General features: G+C 43.3%; 1 protein-coding gene across 1 annotated transcript in view; it reads right to left on the reverse strand.

Moving 5' to 3' along the window:
* b3gat2 (beta-1,3-glucuronyltransferase 2 (glucuronosyltransferase S)) overlaps positions 1-21,242 on the reverse strand; it is a 34,908-nt gene extending 13,666 nt beyond the window's left edge. Inside the window, exons 1-2 of the mRNA XM_071545339.1 lie at positions 20,712-21,242; positions 2,988-3,132 (exon numbers count right to left, since the gene is read on the reverse strand). Of these exons, the coding sequence (XP_071401440.1) occupies positions 2,988-3,132; positions 20,712-21,242 (676 nt within the window). The remainder of the gene's footprint in view (positions 1-2,987; positions 3,133-20,711) is intronic.
* Between the last annotated feature and the right edge of the window lie 255 nt (positions 21,243-21,497).

A 21,497-nucleotide genomic window follows, 5' to 3' on the forward strand; every position in this document is an offset into this window, starting at 1 on the left:
GGTTGTTGTTCATTTAGAATGAATGGCAAAAAAAAAAAAAAAAAAAAAAATCTCGCTTCGAAAAAAAAAAAAAAAAAAAAAACTACAGCCGGAGCGGTAAATCTTCGCGTCGGAAATTGACAGCGTAATTATACAGTGCGAAGTAAAAGAAAGGCTGATAATTACAGTGTGTGTGTGTGAGAGAGAGAGAGAGAGAGTTGGGGGGGGGGGTGAAAGGAGGATGGAAGGATGGGATGTCGGTCACAGGGTGGAGGAGGAAAGGGGCAGGAGAGAAAAGGAGAGGCTCGCTCTTGTTATCGTGGCTTAATTAACACTGAACCCGAGGGTAGGCCCGTAGGCAGGTGTGTGTGTGTGTGAGAGAGAGAGAGAGAGAGAGAGAGAGAGTGTGTGTGCACGTGTGCTGTGCTGCAGTGCCATCTGTACATACGTGCTTGAGAAGGTAGAAGCATGCAATGATATCATTTGTTTCTCTGCACCAGTGAGTTCCTTGTGCGTGTTTTCTACGTGTGTGTGTGTGTGTGTGTGTGTGTGTGTGCCTGGGCAAGGCACCGTCATATCCCCAGGGAGCAGCTGATGGGCTTGTTGTGTTATTGTTACAAGGGATTAAGAAAAGGAGAGGAGCAGATACTCAAACATGGCGCTCCTTCGTCATCCACTTTGCTTGAATCCAGCAGCATCATCTACTTCTAATATCATTTACTACCAAAACTAAAATAAATACATTTCTGGAGACAAAGTGGGTCAATGATCGATGACTGACAAGATAGTATCATTTGGTCAATAAACTATCAGAGGGAACATTGGTCCTGAATGCTCCGTGATTATTGAGCCTTTTATGTATTTAGATATAACTAAATAGATTTCTTGTGATTTTTGCTTGATTTTTCCTCTCCATTATGACGATAAAAACTACTAGGGCTGCAACTAACGATTATTTTCATTGTCGATTAATCTGTCGATTATTTTCTCGATTAATCGATTAGTTGTTTGGTCTATAAAATGGTGAAAAATGTGGATCAGTGTTTCCCAAAGCCCAAGATGACGTCCTCAAATGTCTTGTTTTGTCCACAACCCAAAGATATTCAGTTTACTGTCATAGAGGAGGAAAGAAACCAGAAAATATTCACATTTAAGAAGCTGGAATCAGAGGATTTTGACTTATTTTTCTTTAAAAAATTACTCAAACCGATTAATCGATTATCAAAATAGTTGGCGATTAATTTAATAGTTGACAACTAATCAATTAATCGTTGCAGCTCTAAAAACTACAAGATCAAATGTGAACTCACTGCTCTTCCCTCCACTGTTTTGTCCCTCAGTATTTCCATATAAACTCCCACCTTTACTTGAGTTCCAAAGCACTGAAATCAAAAAGGGAACAAGCACCTTAAATCGATGCAGGTTCCACACTCACTGGCCAAGCTTTCGCTCTCATTCCGGTTTTATAGACCAGGTCTCGCAGGTCTTACAGTACTGACATTCGCCTGTGACAACATTCACTACGCTTATTTGGAAAGCAAAGGCAATGAAAGCGCGGTCAGAAATATAAAGGCGAGGCAAGGAATATAAGAGGAAGCCATAAAAGGGAGGTCCAAAACAGTTAATAAAGGATCACTGCATAAAAAAGCCAGTCTATAAAAGCGAGATTTAAGAAGTGATTTAAAAGATGATAAAGCTTTAGCCAGCCGAAGCCTCTCGGTGTGGATGGCGCTTACTGTTATATATGCACTGAGCAGATTGGACACTAAAGGACAGACTTGTTGGATTTCACATGGAGGCCGAGGGAGTCGGGCTGCGTTCAAAACAGATAAAATGGTCAGTTCCCCCGATGCCTTAAAGTCTCATTCGGGAGGCCGCGGGGTTTAAAATGTAAATCCTTCTAATCTATCTCTAATCCAGGGTAGAGGATAGTTTTGCATAAGTAGACTACGCAATTCTGCTTTCTGATTTGTTTCAGGCAAACAGAAACTGTGTGGCGAGGTCAACAGTCAAACATAAAATTGGAAAGATCAGATCTCATTTTATGGCAAATTAATCCGCGACGAAACGGAGAGTCCGCAGAGAAACTGTTTGGAAGTCTTCAAGGTAAACTCACAGAAGGAGCGGGGTTTGTCGTTTCTGTGCTCTGGCCTTGATGAAAGCCAGCAGGCCAAAACACGATCGGTTGACTTGAACCGTTCCCTTATGAACTGGCTGATGAATAAAGGCTTTTTGACTTGTTTCGCAAAAGCTTTGGCGAAGTCGGTGCCGAGGGAGAATGAGGAACTGAGCTTCATTCACACTCCTCAGACAGAATACAATTGAATCTACTGACGCAGTATAGCTCTAATTTCCTGGAGGGCATAACCTATTCAATATCAGCACAGAACTGGAATAGCTACAGCGGGCTTTCCACAAAGCCGTCAGTCTGTTTCAAACATCCCCCGCTGTGTCGGTCTCTCGCAGCATCCCGTCATGTTTCTCTTCCTTGCTCTCGTCTGGTCTAGTTCTTTTTAAAAGATACATTTTTAGGTGAAATACGACAAACAGTGACAGGAATGATGAAGAGACGGGAGATGACATGCGACATAGGAAAAGAGCAGGAAAAAATATGGAATTTCATCTTGTATTGAGTCCTAAAATCAAATTTTTCTTCAAAGAAGCAAGAAATTCTGCCAATGGGGTGGAGATGATTTAGCTTGTTCCCAATCGAAATCAAAATGTTCTTGAATCAGCTTTGGACATTTTCTTGATACTAGTGCCTTATTTTGTCTTATTTCAAGATATTGACACTTGTTTCTGGAAAATATCTGAAATAACTGAAATTGTATTGGGGAAACGTGAAATTAAGTACATATTCGAATCTAGTATATATCATTCTTCTGGAACACAACCACTAGGGGGCGACAAGATGACTTTTCCAACGTATACCAAACAATTTTGCTTTTTTTAAAATTCGTATTCGAGTGCTTATTCCGCTCGGTGTACATCTACGAGTTGTTTCTTACCTGCCATGTCGGTGGCGAAGGGTCGGTCCGGTCTCCAGCCGGTGTACCAGCCCACCACTTTACCCCCGGACACCAGGGGGCGCTCGTACGCTCTGCCGCCCACGAAGCCCACGGGCCACACCGACACGCCTCGAGTGCTGCGCATCTGGAAGGAGGAAGACGCAAAGGGGGTTAGTTCACTCACCACAATCCACAACTGCATTCACACAAGCTAACAAACACACCTACAAACACATGAATGCACAAAGATCAGTCACGTCATTAAAAGTCCATGTTGGTTGAAATTATAATAGTTCAAGCATTTTGGTCTAAAAGTACATACAATTTGTGCTTACTTAAAATGATCCATATGAGGGTAAGATCGTTATATCGAGCCAATATTGGCCTTTAATTAAAGGTGATATATGTATCATTTTTAAACATATATCTTGCTATAATTACTGTTAACAAATGAGACCATGGTCGAAACGATTGGAAGCCTCTATCTCACACCAGTGGCATTGTTAGTGCTAGAGTTTCTCAAAATTAAGACAGTTCCCATAAACTTTATTGCTTTCTGTCACTAGAGGATGTTGCTTTTTCGATCAAAGGTTTACTCTTTGTCTTTACTGACGAGGATCAACATGTTGGAAGTGATTTTTTCCATCGTTCTTTCCCTCCTTCCACCATCTGCTGCCAGAAACTCTGAAAGCTTTATCTCCGTTTGCTCTGGAAGAACAGCGCCCTCTAACTGTTTTGTGCCGTAAAGCAATCCAGCAGATTTCCCTCCAAATCCGACCTGGTGTCTCACAATGTAAAATACAGTGTAGAGACTGGTAGAGGCTTACAGTCTTCTCACAGATGGTCCCGTTTGTTTCAGGTAATTATACAAATAAAAATTAATGCAGTAATGACCTGCGATATGATGTAGGTTCCAATGTTTTTTATAAACTAATTCTTCATTTAAAGACAGTATTGTATCCTATAGTTTCCCCTACCATTTAATAGGACCCATGTGTCTGGTTTTACAGTGGGGTGTAGAGGGAATAGTGGAGGCTTATAAACCTAAATGCAATAGCAAAGTTGAAAAAGATTGTATTTTTTTGCTTTGTCTACTGTGTGATGTACTGAAACCTGAGTCGACCCATTTGACAGTTGTGTTATTTGGAAAATAGCAGGAGGCCGACTGCTCCGACACCCCCCTCTGTGAGGCTCTTTAATAGTAGATGTTGTACTGCAGCAGCAACAGCTGCGGTGCCATCCAAGGCCATGCCTCTCGCTGATCCACAATCAGTTTTCTGGTCAGTCACATTGCCGTTCCAGGGGAAGTCTGGACCTACAGGCAACGTCCACCCCGATTCCAAAAAGTCGGCGAATATGTGTGAAGACGATTCTGCAGCGTGTTACTTGTCGGTTTGCGCGAGGGACTGGAGATCTTTAATTTCATCTGAGACGGGGGGTGAGAGCTGCACGCGGGGTCTCTGTGGCTAACTGAATATACGGCTAAATGAAACTGTGCAGAGCGGAGCTGCCTTCCATTTTCACAGTGAATGAATTCACACACAGCCGGAAGCGCCGCGACGAGAAACGAGATGGAGAGAGAGGCAGATAAAAGAAAAGAGAGAGTGAGGAAGTGGACTGTGTAAGGATGTTGTCTGAATATATATATATATATATTTTTTTTTTTTTTTTGTGTGTGTGTTGGAGTATGAGACATCTGTATCTTGCCTTTGTGTGTGGATGTGTTGTGTGTGCGTGTGTGTGTACATGCTTGTGATTCTATTTTCCATCCCTGGCCACCCTGAAGCCCATCCATTCAGACACTGCTCCTCATCTCTCACCCAAACAGCCTCCAGCCAGTCTCTCATGACAAAACAACAGAACAAAACCGAGTCAGCGAGCGGCACTGCATTACTGGACCGAGCCATCACAGCCAGAAAGCTACAGAAAACCTAGTATATGAACGTATAGAGGTTTTGCACTTGCGTCACAAATCTCCTAGCAATTATAGAGGTCCATTGCAGAATTGGCTGTGCACGAATAATGTCTAAATATATAACAACCAGGCTAGGAAAAGAGTGACAGCTGAAAAGGTTGTTGTGACGTGGATTTAGGTCAATTCAGTAACGTTCTCAGTAAAAGTGAATAGTGTGATAAGGTGGATTTATTTCCAAATGTAGGGTACTGTGACACAATAAACTGTCTTGTCTTTAGCTCTAGTCTCTACTCCAAAACACTCTTGAGTTATATTGTTTCAAAGTTCAGCGTGGTTCTTTACGAGTCACTCAGCGAAACGAAACGATTCTTTTCGTTCATTTCGTTGATTCTCGTACATTGAAAGCCACTCTTTGTATTGTGAGCGATGTCATGCCTACCAATTACCACTAGATGGCAGCCTAGTGTATTTCAATCAATGAGAACCGTGTAGATTAGAAGAACCAAGAGACGCTTGAATGTCATTTGTCGAAACACTCTGAGTTGTAGTGTTTCAAAGTTCAGCGTGGTTCTTTACGAGTCACTCAGCGAAAGGAGACGATTCTTTTTGTTCATTTCGTTGGACGAGAATTGAAAGAATCGGTTGACTCCACATGATTCTCGTCATTGAAAGCCGCTCTTTGTATTGTGAGCGATGTCATGCCTACCAAGTACCACTAGATGGCAGCCTAGTGTCTTTCAATCAATGAGAACCGTGTAGATTAGAAGAACCAAGAGACGCTTGATTGTCATTCGTCGATTCGTGAACATGTGGCAGCGAACGAATAATGTCTTATTTCAGTAGCATTACTTTTGCTTTCCATAATAAATATCGATAAACATGTCTGCATCATTTACAGCGAACAGGAGGGTAAAGTACTGTGACTTTGTCTTTCTCCTTGGATTTTCTGTTGATGCAGTTTGAGTTTCTCTTTTCTTTGTCTGTTCAGCCATGGTGGCTATCGCTACTCATGCTAACTACCCAGTTCTTCTTCTGTTTATTCCAAGCAAACCGGAAAACGCATCACTTCCTGTGTGCCAGAGGATGTTTTTTTTAACCGGAAAGAGCTACCAGACACCGGGTGTTCAGAACAGCAAATGTAGAAGCTTTCACGGAACTGGCTATAGGCCGAATCGATGCCGTGTTACAGCAAATCGGCGAGAGAGGTTATTATTTCTATGAAACTGTCAAGAGATTATTACTTTAACGTATTAATTTACCTGTCAAAAAAAAAAAAAAAAAAAAAACGTGAAGTGCACTGATGTTATCTTGGGATTCGGCGGAATTGAGTGGAAGCTGATAAAGTGAATATTGAGTTACTGTCCGACCTCCCTTCCAAAGCGTCTTAACAAGAGGGATGCCGAGCGTCTTCTCACTTCCCTCACCTCTTCTCTCTCTTTCATCCATCTTCCTCTTCCCCTCTCTCTCTCTTACCCCCCTCCCTCTGCCCCCGAGCGACGCCTGCAGCTTTGAAGACCCCTTTCTTCCGTTAATGCCGCGGCCCCCTCGAGTTCGCCCCGGCGAGCCTGCGCTGCGCTAAACCCCCCCCCCCCCCCCCCTCGTTTCTCTTTTGCTGCTGTCTGCCTTTCTCTCTTAGGTCATTTTTCAAAGACGCCAGCTCCTCTGCTTTGTGAAAACACAGATGAAAAGAGAAAGAGAGAGAGCGAGCGAGAGAGAGAAAGAGAGAGAGAGGCCGACTTTGTGCGTTGGTCGTTCCTAGAGTGCGATCGTTATTTTGGCTTAGCGGTTAAGTCTTAGTTTGACTGCTAATGATCGCCTGGTTTGAATGCGCCGCTTCTAGCCAAAGCCTAGTACAGTCTGACACATTATAAAAGAGACTTTAGAAATGAAACATGGACCATGCATAGAGCAAACAGCGTTCAGAGAAACATCGGCTAGATTTACACAAGCTCCAGCAATTTCGTTTTTAACACTTTCGAGGCCAGATTTGATTTTGGCTGTCCAAACAGAAAGAAACTATGTAGAATCTGTTTGTTTTTCTCTGCTTAGACTGTCATGAGAGACCAGATTTGCACCACAAAGGGTTGAAAATTATTCTTATTTCCTGTATAAGCGGGTTAGGGTTAGGATTTATGTGTATTTTCTATTTCTTTTCAGTGTATTGTAAAAAACACAACAACAAAAGCAATCCAAAATGTATTAACCAGCCCATCTATGGCTGTTTAGCTGCCAGTTGTTGTATCAACCCCTTAGAATACATTTCAGAATGACAAACGGTGGTTGATTCAATTACATACTATGGCTACTGGTGAGAGAGTTGGGCTATGGTTCGGTTTGTCATTTCAATGCAAATTTTCCAGATTTGATTATCTATTAGAATAAAAGGGAAAAGGGAAAATGGGGAGCGCTGCTGGGATACACATAGGTAAAAAAAAATCTATGTAAAAGAGGGGTTATTAGTACAATCCAAAAAAACAAAAAGACCAAGGCACTCTTTCTCTTTGATTAAAAATGCCTTTATTGATATGGCATGGGAGTGTGAGTAACAAACAAACAGGCACACATTCTGTATATGAGAGAAGAATTACCCCAATTAGAGGGGGGAGTGGCCACAACATACCTACATAAAGGCATTTTTAATTTAAGACAAAGAGTGCCTTGGTCTTTTTGTTTTTTGATTATCTATTATCTTTTTCCTGCCTTTCCTCTCAATGTCTTTATACTGTTCATATACACATTTTGGCTGCACTGTGTCCAGGCTATGTAGGTATGCATCTGTGTACATTGTGAGCCTGACCAAGTAAGGCTGAGGTCTCATTGGATTGCAATACCAAAACCAAACCCAGGATCATCCAGATCTTCCTGTTAAAAAAAAAAAAAATCTCTGCAAATCTGAGCAAACCCAGCAAGCATTTCACCAACAGTTCAACATTAACCCAAACAAGCACAACATTTTCACAATACGATACTGTGGCATGGTAAAAATCCAGATTCAATCAGCTTTGGAAACGGTTTAGAACTGTTAACAGAAAGAAATTTAGGTCTGCGGACGTCGTCTCAATTTTCTCTGTCAACACTGGTGCATTTATGTAATGTCAAGATGTTTGCTGGGAACCAAACAAAGCCGTGCAGTGACAGTGTTTCAACAGATGGTACGTTATCTCCTCTAGTGACTGGTTTAGTAGACGGCCGTATCTGTGTTACCATCTGCAGACTGCTGCTGGCACAGGAAAACTTTGGTGTCACCTCAATCTTTTTTTTTTTTTTTTTACTCCTGCCAACAATATGTATTCAAATTGCATCCTGCAATTTCAAAAGTATGTGGGCGTCAATTGGGAAAAAAATCCTGATTTGATTTCTTATTGTTAGGAGATACCAGACCTTCACCTGAGAGAAAACCGATGAGGAAGATTTTGTTATTGTATAACCGCTACTGAGTGCTGAACTCCATATTTAGGTTTACAGAAACTTGAACAGCAGAATTTCAAGACTGACTGAAACGGCAACAATCTTGGGGAAGTATGGAGTTGGAGAAAAAAATCAATACAAGCTCTAATGTAATCCGCTTCACAGAGAGGCTTCTATTTTGGGAAATGTGTGTGTGTGTGTGTGTGTGTGTGCTTTTTAATGCCGGGAAGTTGAGTACAAATGCGTTATTTTACAGCAACACACCTAGAAAGTTGTTACAGGAGGAAGCAACGTACTGTTAGGGATGTTTTCAACCTGATGAAAGTTGTATGAAGATTGGGTTTTGAGAGGAAAAGAAGCATAAATTGCTACTTTTCTGAAGATATTATAGATTTTTTTTATAAGGCTGGTTGTTTCTTTATGATGATTTCTGACTGGAGGTCATAGTTTACCCTTTTATTTTTATTTACCACTACATCACTGGCTGCAGCACACATCCAAATACATGAATGCTGCCAGGTATGATCACGGTCCAAAAAGAAATCAATGTAACCGTCCTCATAGAGAAGCTTCTATTTTGGGAAGTGTGTTTTAACCCGTATTTTACCTTGGGACGTTGAGTAAAATGTGTTATTTTACAGCAACATCCCCTAGCTGCCAAGTATGATCAGAGTTTTACTGTAGTACTGTAGTTCTGTGCCGCTAGAGAAGGAACAAGGGTTAAGTGCAACACCGCTCGCTTTATGAATCTTACATGCTATTCCTATGGTCTATAATAGTCCGATCCATATTTGCGAACGCGGAACAACTCTTCCCCACAGCCGCAAACCGCAGAGCTCAACCCTGTGATCGAGTTTGTCCTCAAGTACAAACTCCGCAGCTTCCCCCGCAGGGAAGGAATTGGAGAAGGAAAAATAGTAAAGGTGGCTGTGAGAGCGTACAAGGGGGATTTGGCAGAGATAAAAGTACATTTTCTGCTTCAGACCTGCCAGAAAGTCCCATAGAATGAAGCTCTCCTGTGGTGTGAAATTGCTACAAATGTTCTGCGGGTCCAAAAATGTCCACAGTCCAAGGCAGAGGCGGGAACTCGAGTCACGTGACTTGGACTCGAGTCACAATTTGAATCACTTGAGACTTGCCTTGATGCATGAAGAGAAGACTTGAGACTTGACTTGGGTTCTGGTGACTTGGGACTTGACTTTGACTTGTACTTTGATTACTTGAAAAGGTTTCTAAAGTCTTGACAAAAGATCTTGTGTTTGCCTAAATGACTTAGATCAAACTCATGATGCACTTTATATCTTATTAAAACCATATTGCATTGAAAAGTACTAGATATTTAGTTTTCTTTAAGATATTAAATTGATACTGGACTCTTGATTTGTTCTGACTTGACTTGCTGTTCTACATACAGACTTGAGACTTGACATTAATGACATGGGCTTTCACTTGGTAATCTACATTTCGACTTGGGACTTGACTTGAGACCTGTACCTGAAGACTTGAGACTGACTTGGGACTTGACTTGAGACTTGTATCTGAAGACTTGGGACTTGACTTGAGACTTGTACCTGAAGACTTGGGACTTGACTTGAGACTTGTACCTCAAGACTTGAGACTGACTTGGGACTTGACTTGAGACTTGTACCTGAAGACTTGGGACTTGACTTGAGACTTGTACCTCAAGACTTGAGACTGACTTGGGACTTGACTTGAGACTTGTACCTGAAGACTTGAGACTGACTTGGACTTGACTTCAGACTTGTACCTGAAGACTTGAGACTGACTTGGGACTTGACTTGAGACTTGTACCTGAAAGATTTGAGACTGACTTGGGACTTGACTTGAGACTTGTACCTCAAGATTTGAATCGGACTTGAGTTAAGTTGACTTGGTCACACCAATGGTCCAAGGTAATGAAAATCAACTGACTAGTTATATTCACACTAATACAATCAACTCTACTTATGAAAAGCGAGCAATATCTGCTGTGTTTATGGTTGATTTTAAATTCTATTAGTTCCTATGAGTTTAAGACATTGTTCCCGCACCATACATCACATCTTCCATGGGTTTAGGCTTGATAGCTGAGCGTCGCCGGCAGACACTGTCAACCGTTAAGGAATCTCTGTAGCTCCTGTCTCATTATCAATATGGATATCTACACCAGAGGGCAGACACTGTAGTGAGATAACAAATAATTCATCATCGCCTCGGATACCGAATAATTTCAGATGCAGCCGGGCGCACGACAACCTGTAAGTCCTGACAAATTACAGTAGCGGCGGCTCAGTCAGTAATGCGTGCCATTTACAAGTAAACAAAAAAAGAAGAGCCGGAGTGAAAAATACAGCGCTGAGAGGAATCGCATTACATTTGACTCCCAGCCAGGACACTCTATCCCGGGGCGGCTCGGCTCGGCTCGGCTGGGTAATCGACGCCGACTCCCTTTCCCCTCAAACAAATAGGTGAAGAAGTGAATTGTGTGTACGCACACAATGAGACTCTTAATGACGAAGTATATGAAATCCATTATGGATGTACTCAGTTTCCCGCCGCCCTGGCCCCCCCGGGAGAAAGAGCCGTCACCGGCGTTGTTTGCGCGCCCGGGACGAAGCGTTCGGGTGGCTGGGCCGGGCGTGATTTTAATCAAGCGTATTTTTTATCTGTGCGTTATTAATATGCATGGCGGAGGCAATGGGAGAGAGAGAGAGAGAGAGAAAATGAATGAATCAAATTAGTGGGGTGGTGGGGGGGTTATGAAACGGTGATGCAATGGAGCGTGATATGTGAGCGGGTTGAGTGCATGATGGGTTTAGATGAGCAGGAAAAAGAAAAAGATGAAAATGCATGCATATTGTGTGTGTCCTTATATTTCTATGTAGTGTACACCAAATGTCATCACAAATACAGAACAATGAGGAAAATACTATAAAGTAGGAATGGGACGATATATCGAAATTCAATATTGCGCGATACAATTTCACAAACTCTCCATCCAAATGATATTATTTGCACTTTGTAACGACATTTTTAAATTGTTGTTTACATTCTAGCAGCCAATGGCATCTCTAGAAAGATAAGCATATCGCCCCATCCCTACTACAAAGTGAAGGCATTTTTACAATGGGTTAGGAGGTTTAGGATTTGGGTTTAGGTGTAGATTAGAACTAGGTTTAGGTTAGGCTTAGGAAATGAATGTATTCCATGGAAGGTCCTCACAAGTATAGTACTGCAAGCATGTGTGTGTGTGTGTGCATGCATGCGTGTGAAACTGAGTTATCTCTTTGTGTGTGAACGTGCACACATAATGTCATAATGCCTCTTGTCTCTCCAACACTGGAACCAGCTCTGTGTGTGTTTGTGTTTGTGTGTGTGTGTGTGTGTGTGTGTGTGTGTGTGTGTGTGGTGTGTGCATGTTGGAGGATGGAGGATGGAAGGGCAGGCAAATCAGGATGGGGGTTGGGGAGGACAAAGCTGGCATTCAGATACACTCAACCATGTGGGTCCCCAGGCAGAGAGAGAGAGAGAGAGAGAGAGAGACAGAGATCCTCCATGCCACACAGCCTGTAAACCCTTTACATGATTTGTTAAATTTGCATCTCTTTTATTATTATATCTTATCACTTTATGCACTGTTATCGTTATATCTTTGTATGTTATATTTATTTTATTGTTTCTACACAAACACTAACACACTACTTACACATCAAGCTACTGGCATTCACTGTGTGGTGAAGAGTCTGGTTATGGGAGCTGAATACGCAGCAACCCATAGTCTACACTGTCCAGGTACTGACACACACACACACACACACACACACACACACACACTGATACAAGGAGGAAGGGATTTTAATGTGAACATGTTGATCCATATCGCATGTACTGTATTGCTTTGGCAACATTGGTTTCTTCGCTGTAATGCAGATAAAGCATATTTGAATTATTTGAATGAGAGACAGAACCAGTGAGAGAGAGATGGAAGAATGCAAATGAGCAAAGATGAGCGGGATGAGTGTTGGACATCACGGTTGATCGATGTCACCTTACAGGATTTTATGGGTGTTGAAGTTCAGATTTTTTCAACCAGTTACCTCTTCCTGCCAAAGTCGCCTAGTGCAGCTTCACACCCAGACTAGAATAAATTGTAATGCATTTTCTTAAAGGATAAGGCTGGTGTTTTTTAATGCATTTCTTACCGTCAACAAATCCTATGATAATAACACAATCAGCAGTGAATTTGTTTTGCTAACAAGTCTCGTCCATGTAGCCGGTGCCCAATGCAGCCATGTCCCAGCAGCCACAGAACTCCATTGTATTAAAAAAACGATTAAAAACACGTCACAGAGCCATGCTGTTGCTCTGGGCAACATATTTCATCATTGCGATGCAACTAAGTCGACTGTAAACACGTTTTCCATCTCAGGAAAGTAGTTCCGTAGCACAGAAAATAGTCCCCGGCGTAATGAAGAATTTGTTCCCATTTGAATTTGATTTGGTAATAACTACAACAGCCTGACTTTTCATGGTAACAGTTAGCGATTTTTAAAATTGAAACTATGTCTTTGTGAGCTGTATTTAAAGGTTTTAGCTTACAATTGGAGCCAATGACTTCTGGGTTCACGGCTAAAAACGGAATGTGGGAAGTTAGAAAGTAACAGGAGTAGAGCAAACGCTTTGTTGATTTTGTTATTTTCATAGGATTTGTTGACAGTAAGCAATGTATTAAAAAACACCAGCCTTATCCTTTAATGTTTGCAATGTTATTACAGTTGAAGCACTGTATTGCTTTGGCAACATGGACTCTTTCCTGTCGTGCCAATGAAGCAAATTTGAATTTGATAAGAGCTAAGATGCCTATAATGTAAAATGTCATTGATCACTGTGTTGAAATGACATTCTGACACCAACTAACTAGAAGGAGAGTGCAAGCCACTTCACCGCCAACGCTACAAAACAATAATCATGTCACGGCAGTAATCCCAGATGTGGATCACCACCAAAATCGGATCAATTGCTCCTTGGCCCGAGCCCCATCTGTCCACCAAATTTCATCCAAATCTGGTTTTTAGGTTTTGGAGATGTCCTGCTGAGAGACAGACAGACAGACAAACTAACGGATTCCAGCCTCGGCTAGAGACAGCAGTGAACTGGAAGAAGAAGAAAAAAAAAAAAAAAAAAAGATTCTATGACGCATAGGTGAGGCCAGGTATTCAAACTAATACAGAAAAAGAAGAAATAATCAGACAGCTGGTGCACAACCCCCTCTTTTTCAAACGTTCACATCGGCCCTTAACACCCCCCCCCCCAAGGTCTTCTTCCTCCCTCCTCCCTCCTCATCCTCCCACCAGCTCAGCCACGGACAATTTCTCTCTCCCGGCGAGGTTCGTTTCCTTTCTGCTTCGCTTCCCTCACATTACAACACCCCCCCCGCCCCCCCTCCACCCCCTACTCCCCCCTCTCCCCCAGCTCCCCTTCGCTTCTCCCACTACAGTATGTAATTATGATAATTGCTCGCAGGGGTTTGATGAAATTGAATTTCCCATTTCTCTCTGGTTCCTTCATTCCTCCGGTTTCTCTTTGTGCCCCCCCCCCCCCCCCTCCCCTCCCCTCCCTCCTCTCTGCAGGCCCCGGAGTTTCGCTCCGAGATACTTCCACTCTTGATCAAATTTGTCCTGACTGTTTGCCAGTGTGTCTTTAGACCGTTTCCTCCTCACACAGAAAGTCTTTTAGCAAACCTCACCCCCCCCTTCCCCCCCCTTTCCCCCTGCCCCCGAGGGACGTAAATCATTTGGTCAAAGGAAATGTTCACAGCGCCGAAATGTAATGAAACTGTCAAAAAAAAAAAAAAAAAAGAGACGTCCAATCCATGCGAGTGTGCGTTCTTAAATATGACGTGCAGTCTTGACTTGAAATTGAAAGGTTTTCAACAAAGAAACTCCAACAATTCCAACAATTGAATAGCTAGACACAACTAGTTTTATGGTATATTTATACTTTTCAAATGTTACTTCTGCCCTTCTGGTGTCCCTTTATGATGTTGGTTGTCTTGTTTCTGTCCTTGGCTTTCATTTTAATGGCCCTGAACTGTTTTTAACCATGTGTGGGGTTACACTGTTGCATGAAATGTGCTATATACACAAAATTTGATTTGAACAATTCCACATAATCGATAGAATACATTATTTTATCCCATATTTTGATTTGGTGTGGAGTAGTCAGTGCAGAAATGTGACGTTAAAGAAAATTAGGTTATACTACTGTCCAATAGGCCTTTACATATGCAGTTTGCCTCTGCTTCCATGTGCATCAGACTAGAGAAACCAAGGTGCATTGACCACTTCAGAGGATTTCCACAATGAATATAAATAGGATTACAGCAAAACTAAGAAATCACCATCAAAACCAAGCATGCCTACGTTTGAGAAACGAGTCTTTGTCCTGATTCACGCTTCAGCCCTGAGCGCTCGCTACCTGCTCCTTAAAATAGTCGGGCAGCAGACTGAGCGCGGAGCTCTCGGGCCTGGTGGAGTTCAATTATTCAAAAAAGGTCTGACAAAGTCCTGCCTGGCTGACAGGCTGCTGCAGCCGACTCCGGCAGCTCTGCTACAATGAAAAACCCTCTATCTCCAGTGAGTCAGCTTTTCAGGAACGAACGGGGGCGAAAGAAAAAAAAAAAAAAAACACAACCTCATCTCGCCGATTGACATCCCTGTATTTTTGAAGTCACACCGGCGAGATTGAACGGGATCCTCTGCCCTCTTGGGGGCTGTGGAACTGACCCAGCACATAAAGCGCTAGGTTTAGAGTTATATGTGCCGTTACCTCAGCCGTTTGTTTTCAACCGCGTGTCGTGATTGTCCGACAGCGCTCATAACAGCCGTGTACGCACTTATATGCTTTATAACGCCAACAGTATCACAGTGTGAATGGAGCGAAGCGAGCGAGGATGTGAATTGCTCAGCAGCCCTAACTCATTTTTTCTGTTGGAGGGGGGCCAAAAGAACATTATTAAATTAAAACCCAAAGCTTGTATCTCTGTTTAATGTTTGCTACTGTTGTAAAAGTGTTGGATGAAAGCAATAACGCACTCAAGGTCATGCTACACTGTGGTTATTGACACCGGTGTGCTGATCTACGACCTGCAGCCTATGAGCACACACACACACTAGTGCCAATGATCACACTATAGCATGACGTGAGTGTGTTATGGCTTGAATACGCCATTAAAACAATATATGGGTTAAGATTTTACTCAAAACCTGCAGTGAAACCTGCCTTAAGGAACTTAATTTAATTAATCTGGCATTCAGTGGAGAGTTTTAGTGTCCCATGATGGTTTATAAATGCTGTTTCAGAGACTTTTCCACCCTGATGACAATACAATTCCGGTGTAAAAATCGAAATCCTTGTACTTTGTAGGACTTTTTTGGCATGAAAATGGTCAAATTTAAATATACTGAACACCGGCACAACATATCGGCTTCAGTCCGAAAGTAATGAGTTTCCCATATCAGTCAAAATCCCATGTAAACAGTTAATTTGAGTGAAAGGGAGAGAGTTACAAGGTTTTTTCCCATGATGGCAGCACGCTGACTCCTGAGGGCGAAAATGCAAAGTCACCGTAAGACATCCCACAGGAGAAAGTGTGTGTGTGTGTGTGTGTGTGTGTGTGTGTGTGTGTGTGGAGGCGTAATTGCATGGAGGGGCATTAAAAGAGCAGCCTTCCGCTCGCTGACACCCATATCGACTGCCAGGAGGGAGGCTTCAGCCGGAACGCCGAGACCTGACTACTGTGCAGAACGGAGCATACACCCCCCCCCCCAACACACACACACACACACGCACACACACACACACACACACCCCTTAACTCTCGTCTTAATGCAAAATGCCTTTCCACCTGGCTTCTCCCACGCTGACTCCGCCGCCCGAGAGAAAGGGGGGAAAAAAAAAAACCGCGGGGAGGCTTGTAAAACATTTGCTACGTCCCTGATGTTTTTTTCATAAGGGGGGAGGTGGGGGGGGGGGGGGTGCAGTTGTAACAACATTTTTGCTCATTACGCCGCGGTGGGTTTTGTAGCCTTGTTCCTGAAGCAAAAAACAGCCCGGGCAGCTACTTTGATGTAATCAACAACCCGGAGTCAACAATGAGGCTGATTTTATCCCGGCTGGAGCTCCTCGTTTGTTAATTGAGCGACTGCGGGTCAGAAATCCCCCCCCGCCTGCATGTGCTCTACAGTCGCTGAAACATAAAAAAAAAACAAAAACAAAGGAAATTGGTCCAAAAAAGACTTCTTTCGGGGGGGGTAAAGTCAACACAGTTCCTCACATAGCCATGAGTCAACTGGGCTCACCTGGGCTCATGTCTAAATATACATCATATTAATTATCAGTTACATAATTCTCGCTTACTCCAGCTTGGAGGAATTGAGGGTGTTGCATCTCTCCCCATGTTACAATTATCTCTGCTCTCTGCTGAGTCGCTTTATACGCTGGAGGTTTATATCATACAATGAAAAACTGCCTATATTTACATTCCAAGTGGGTTTTTTTTTAGAATTCTAGGAAAGTATTTAAATGTTTAGGAAAGGTCGTGGGAGGATGAGTTTAAATTTAAATAAAAAAATCGCAATTTAAGGTCTTTCTAGTGTTCATGTGAAAATGTTTCAGATCCTAAAATGACGACTTGCTCTTACAAAAGGAAATAAACCCCCCCCCACAATGGATTACTATAAAAGCTATTATAACAAAGGGACTTCGGTTACAGAAGAGTCATTTTTAGATGTTGCTTCAATCACCATCAGGTATCAATTTTCTCCCCGAAATGATGTGAAGGTTTCTAAAATGAACCCGCCACCCACTATCAGCGCAATTCCCGTCATCAGTCTCGGCCCTGCAGACAGTTTCTGCAGGTTATTACCGCCGTATGACAGCTTATTATCTCTCTATGACAGGCCATTACCTGCACAGAGGAGCCGGGTAATGAAACAGGCGGGAAGACAGAGAGGAGACAGTGTGCTATCAACAAATCAAACAGATGCTCTTTACAGCCGAGCCCCCGGGCATGGGAATCTAACGCTGACTCTGGGTCAGAAGAGACCCGGCCGCGGATCGATACGCCGCGCTCGTCTCAGTGGGGGGAAAGAATCTAAGCACTGTTGCCCAAATACTGCAGGGGAAAAACCCACCGAGACTCACGTGCAAAGCAGTTTTGAGTCAGAACAGACTTTATCACGTACATTTTTATGGCATAGATCTGTAGCAGTGGTTCTCAACGTGGGGTCCGGGGACCACCAGGGGTCCGTGAGGGGGTCCCCAGCAAATTGATGAATTGTTAAACTTCAGCATTATTTCATTTACAAGAAGTTAACACAGTTAGAGAATGTAGAAGAATGACTGTTTTGATCATAGTTTCACTGTTTTCTCTCTACCTACAATACAGATAGTCATGGGATTCTGGACAAAATCATATCTAACAATAACAATATTCTCAGATTTGGGTCCGAGAGACAAAATCTCATCAAATGGGGGTCCGTGGCCCTAATGTGGACTAAACTAGGGGTCCTTGATATGAAAAATGAAAAAGGTTGAGAATCACTGATCTATAGTAGGCTTATATATCATTCTAAGTAGCATCAAACTGGTGTAAGTTATATAAGGATAGTGCATTTTAAGGTGGAAGAAGAAGAAATTAATGCATTTCTGATAAGTGTAAATGATTTTTGTTTCTATTGGTGGTTGTTTGCTTCCAGGCGTTTAACGGCGGCGACACTCAGGAGGCGGCCAGGTTCAACACAAACATTTTCAAATATTAAGAAAAATTCATATCAAAACAGCTTTGGAAACTGTTGAACACTTGAACTGACATCAGAAAGATATTTAGGTCCTGATTTCACAAAACGATGCAGGTAGAAGCTATGGGCGACTATGGACGATGTCTCAACTTTCATTTTGGCGCTATATTTACACAGGATTTCAGCATTGGTACAGAGCATCCCATCAACATCTATTCGGAATCAACATGTTTGCAGATGATCACCTTTTTTATTTACCTGCTGAGGTCAAGTTTGAAGGTACTTTCACTATAAGCATTACAATGTTTGCCATGTTTAAAAGTAAATATCCCAACTTAATGTTTTACTATATTCCATTCCATTCATTGCAGAGTTCCTAGCTTATTTGAATGAAACCGTTTCCCATACGGAACATTTTATTATTTCACAAAATTTTCGATTGTGGGGGCCAGCCATCTTTTAAAAGGCGGCAATCAGAGCGAGCAATCAGCAATCAGAAAACCATTCTTCCAAAGTGAAAGGAGTGAAAAGATCGGCGTGTTTCTTCTCCCGCTGCTACCGACTCATCTTTCTTCATTACCTGGAAGTCTAGAGCGTACCGTCTAGTGAAGCGGGGCAGTGCAGCCATCTTTTACAAGAAACGAGAGTTGATGCTGAATGTTGATGTGCGAAGAGATGGGCCAGGATTCACTCTACCCCCCTACACACACACATGCACAAACAGAAACCCTCTCACATATAGGGGTTAGATACTGGCAAACCCATATATTGAACTTATAATAAAAATCTGATGTCGGCATCACTGTTTCCCGCATGATGGAGGTTCCTCCCTGACCACAGCTAGTCAATATGTTATTATTATTATTAATTTTATATCAGATGTCTGACCAGAGGACTCATTCCAGTGTGGTGTGGGAGGATTTGACTCGACAGTCTGTAAAAGCTGCAGTGAAACCTGACTCACTCTGCCTTAAGGAGCTGCTGACCCACCTAGAAGAAGTTCATTAGTCTGGCTTTCAGTGGAGAGTTTTAGTGTCCCATGATGATCTGAATGCTGTTTCAGAGGCCTGACAAGAATAAAAGTCTGGAGGAAACACTGACTACTTGGAATTTTGAGGCATGAAATTGGTCAAATTGAAGATATCAGCATAAAATATCAGCTATCGGCAGCATCAGTCCAATCGATAACTCTAGACACATATCCACAGACGGCTAGCTTGAGGAAACAAAATCATCTAGTGTGAACACACACACACACACACACACAAGCGTGCCTATTCATTCTGTGCTTCTTCATCTTCCAGTTGCAATCACCGGCAAGTGGATCAGCAGAAAATTGGACAGCAATGTTGGTGAGATAAAGATGTGAAAGAACTCGCAACCCTGGTGAACCAGTACACCCCACACACACACACACACACACACCACCACCACCTGTGTCTCTGTCGGTCTTTCTCCCTCTCTCTGTCTTTCTCAAACTGTCACTTCTCTCTCACACACACACATACACACACTCCTCTGTCTGTTTTTTCTCTCTCTCATTTGCTCTCAAGTTCTCTCTCTCTCTCTCTCTCTCTCTCTCTCTCTCTCGCTCACACACACACACAAAGACACACACAGGTAATATCAAGCCTGGTGGTATGGCTTAGGTCCACCTAGTTTTACCAGTCAATAGAATGGCTTTGATAATGGCTTAATTCTACCTTAATAGGATAAACTAGTCACGGTCTAAACTATATTGGCTCTCAAACTGAGGTCTGGGGCCACTCAGGGGTCCTTGAGTGGGATCCAGAGGGTTCCCATCAAAATGAAGAATAGTTTAATTTCACTATGATTAAATTCACTAGAAATTATCCCAATTAGAGAATGTATGAGAATGAATTTTTGTACATGCTTCGGATAAAGGTGATAAAGGTGTCCGTCAAACAGTATACAGTATATGCTATTATAATACTGTATAATGTAATATTGTAATCATAGGTTTCACTCTCACCACTATTATCTCCCCACACACAACGTAGACAGTTGTAAGATTCAATACTGAATCAACAGCAACAAAAACCTTCTTACATAGCTTCTTTGGGATGAAATCTTATGAAATGGGGGGTCCTAACATATCTGTGCAGAGGATTTTGCAGGATTTATTGGCCACCAAACCGGACTCAATCTGCTTATATTCAAATAAAAGAAGCCAAGTTGAGTGTCCATAGTGAGTGTTCAAGCAATGAGGCAACACATAGGACTACAAATTCTCAATAAATAGTACCTAAATGAACTGATCTGGTTATCAGCCACAAAATATCATATAATTTTTCACCAAAACTTCCAAACCTGCTTCTATAAAAAGAGCAAGTTGCTGGTAACAAAGTGGGACAATGACTGATGAAAAGATATTATTATCTGGTGAATGTGATCAATTACAAGCTTAGAGGGAACATTGGTCCTGAAAGACTGAGACTTCACCTGAGTTAAGACTGACTCAGGTGAAGGTATGGAGAGTGCCACACCTTCCCATACCCAGTTGACACCCATGATGCTTTTGGCCACAACATGCTCTGAACCTGAAGTGTATAACACAGGTGATAAATGAGCGCAATCTACCTCTTCAAACAGCTCCAGGCTGTACGTGTTGTCGTCATCGGCGAAGAAAACCACCCCGGCGTCCCGCGCGGTCCGGTGCTGCCTGAGCCACGCGAGAGCCACGTTCCTCTGCTCGGTGGCGCGTGGCATGCCGGCGCGCTTGAACCGGCGGGGCGTGAACACGTGCAGGTGCGTGTACGGCACGCCGCACCGGGCCAGGAAGCGCGCCACCAGCTCGGTGCGCGCCGTCGAGTCCTCCACCACGATCCAGTGAAACCGGGGCACCTGGCGGAAGGCGTGCGCCAGCCGGGTCAGCTCCGCTTTCTGCACCGGACGGGTGTAAGTCGGGGTGATGGCGTAGATCACCGGGAGGGCGGATTGGTTCTGGTTGCCGCCCGGCGCGCCGGTTCGGGCCCCCCGCTGCTGCGCCCTGCCGGTCCGGCCGGCGGCTGGAGCCCGGACCGTCCTTTTAGTGTCGATATCGATCATGATGATGACGATGAGGACCCAGGGCAGCAGGATGAAGAAGCGGCTGAAAAACACCGATTTCATGGCGAGGCTGAACTTGCGGTGCGCCCTCGCTCTCACTCACTCCATCGCAACGGGCAAGCACCGACCAACCGACCGACCGGCCGTCCGTCCGCAACTCCAGGAACCCCCCCGGTCCAAACCCCTTCTCTCAAATCCCGTGGTTGTATTCTTCACTATTAGACCCCAAAACCCGGCAGGCTGAGTCCATATCCAACTCCGTCCCGGCGAGGCGCACAACCATCCGTTGCGTCCCCCCCCTCCCTCCCCCGTCCCGGC

The sequence above is a fragment of the Centroberyx affinis genome, unplaced genomic scaffold, assembly GCF_046629955.1.
Source record: "Centroberyx affinis isolate AG114_WGS23_722 - 3 ecotype Tasmania unplaced genomic scaffold, CSIRO-AGI_Caff_v1 ptg004881l_1, whole genome shotgun sequence".
Taxonomy (NCBI): domain Eukaryota; kingdom Metazoa; phylum Chordata; class Actinopteri; order Beryciformes; family Berycidae; genus Centroberyx; species Centroberyx affinis.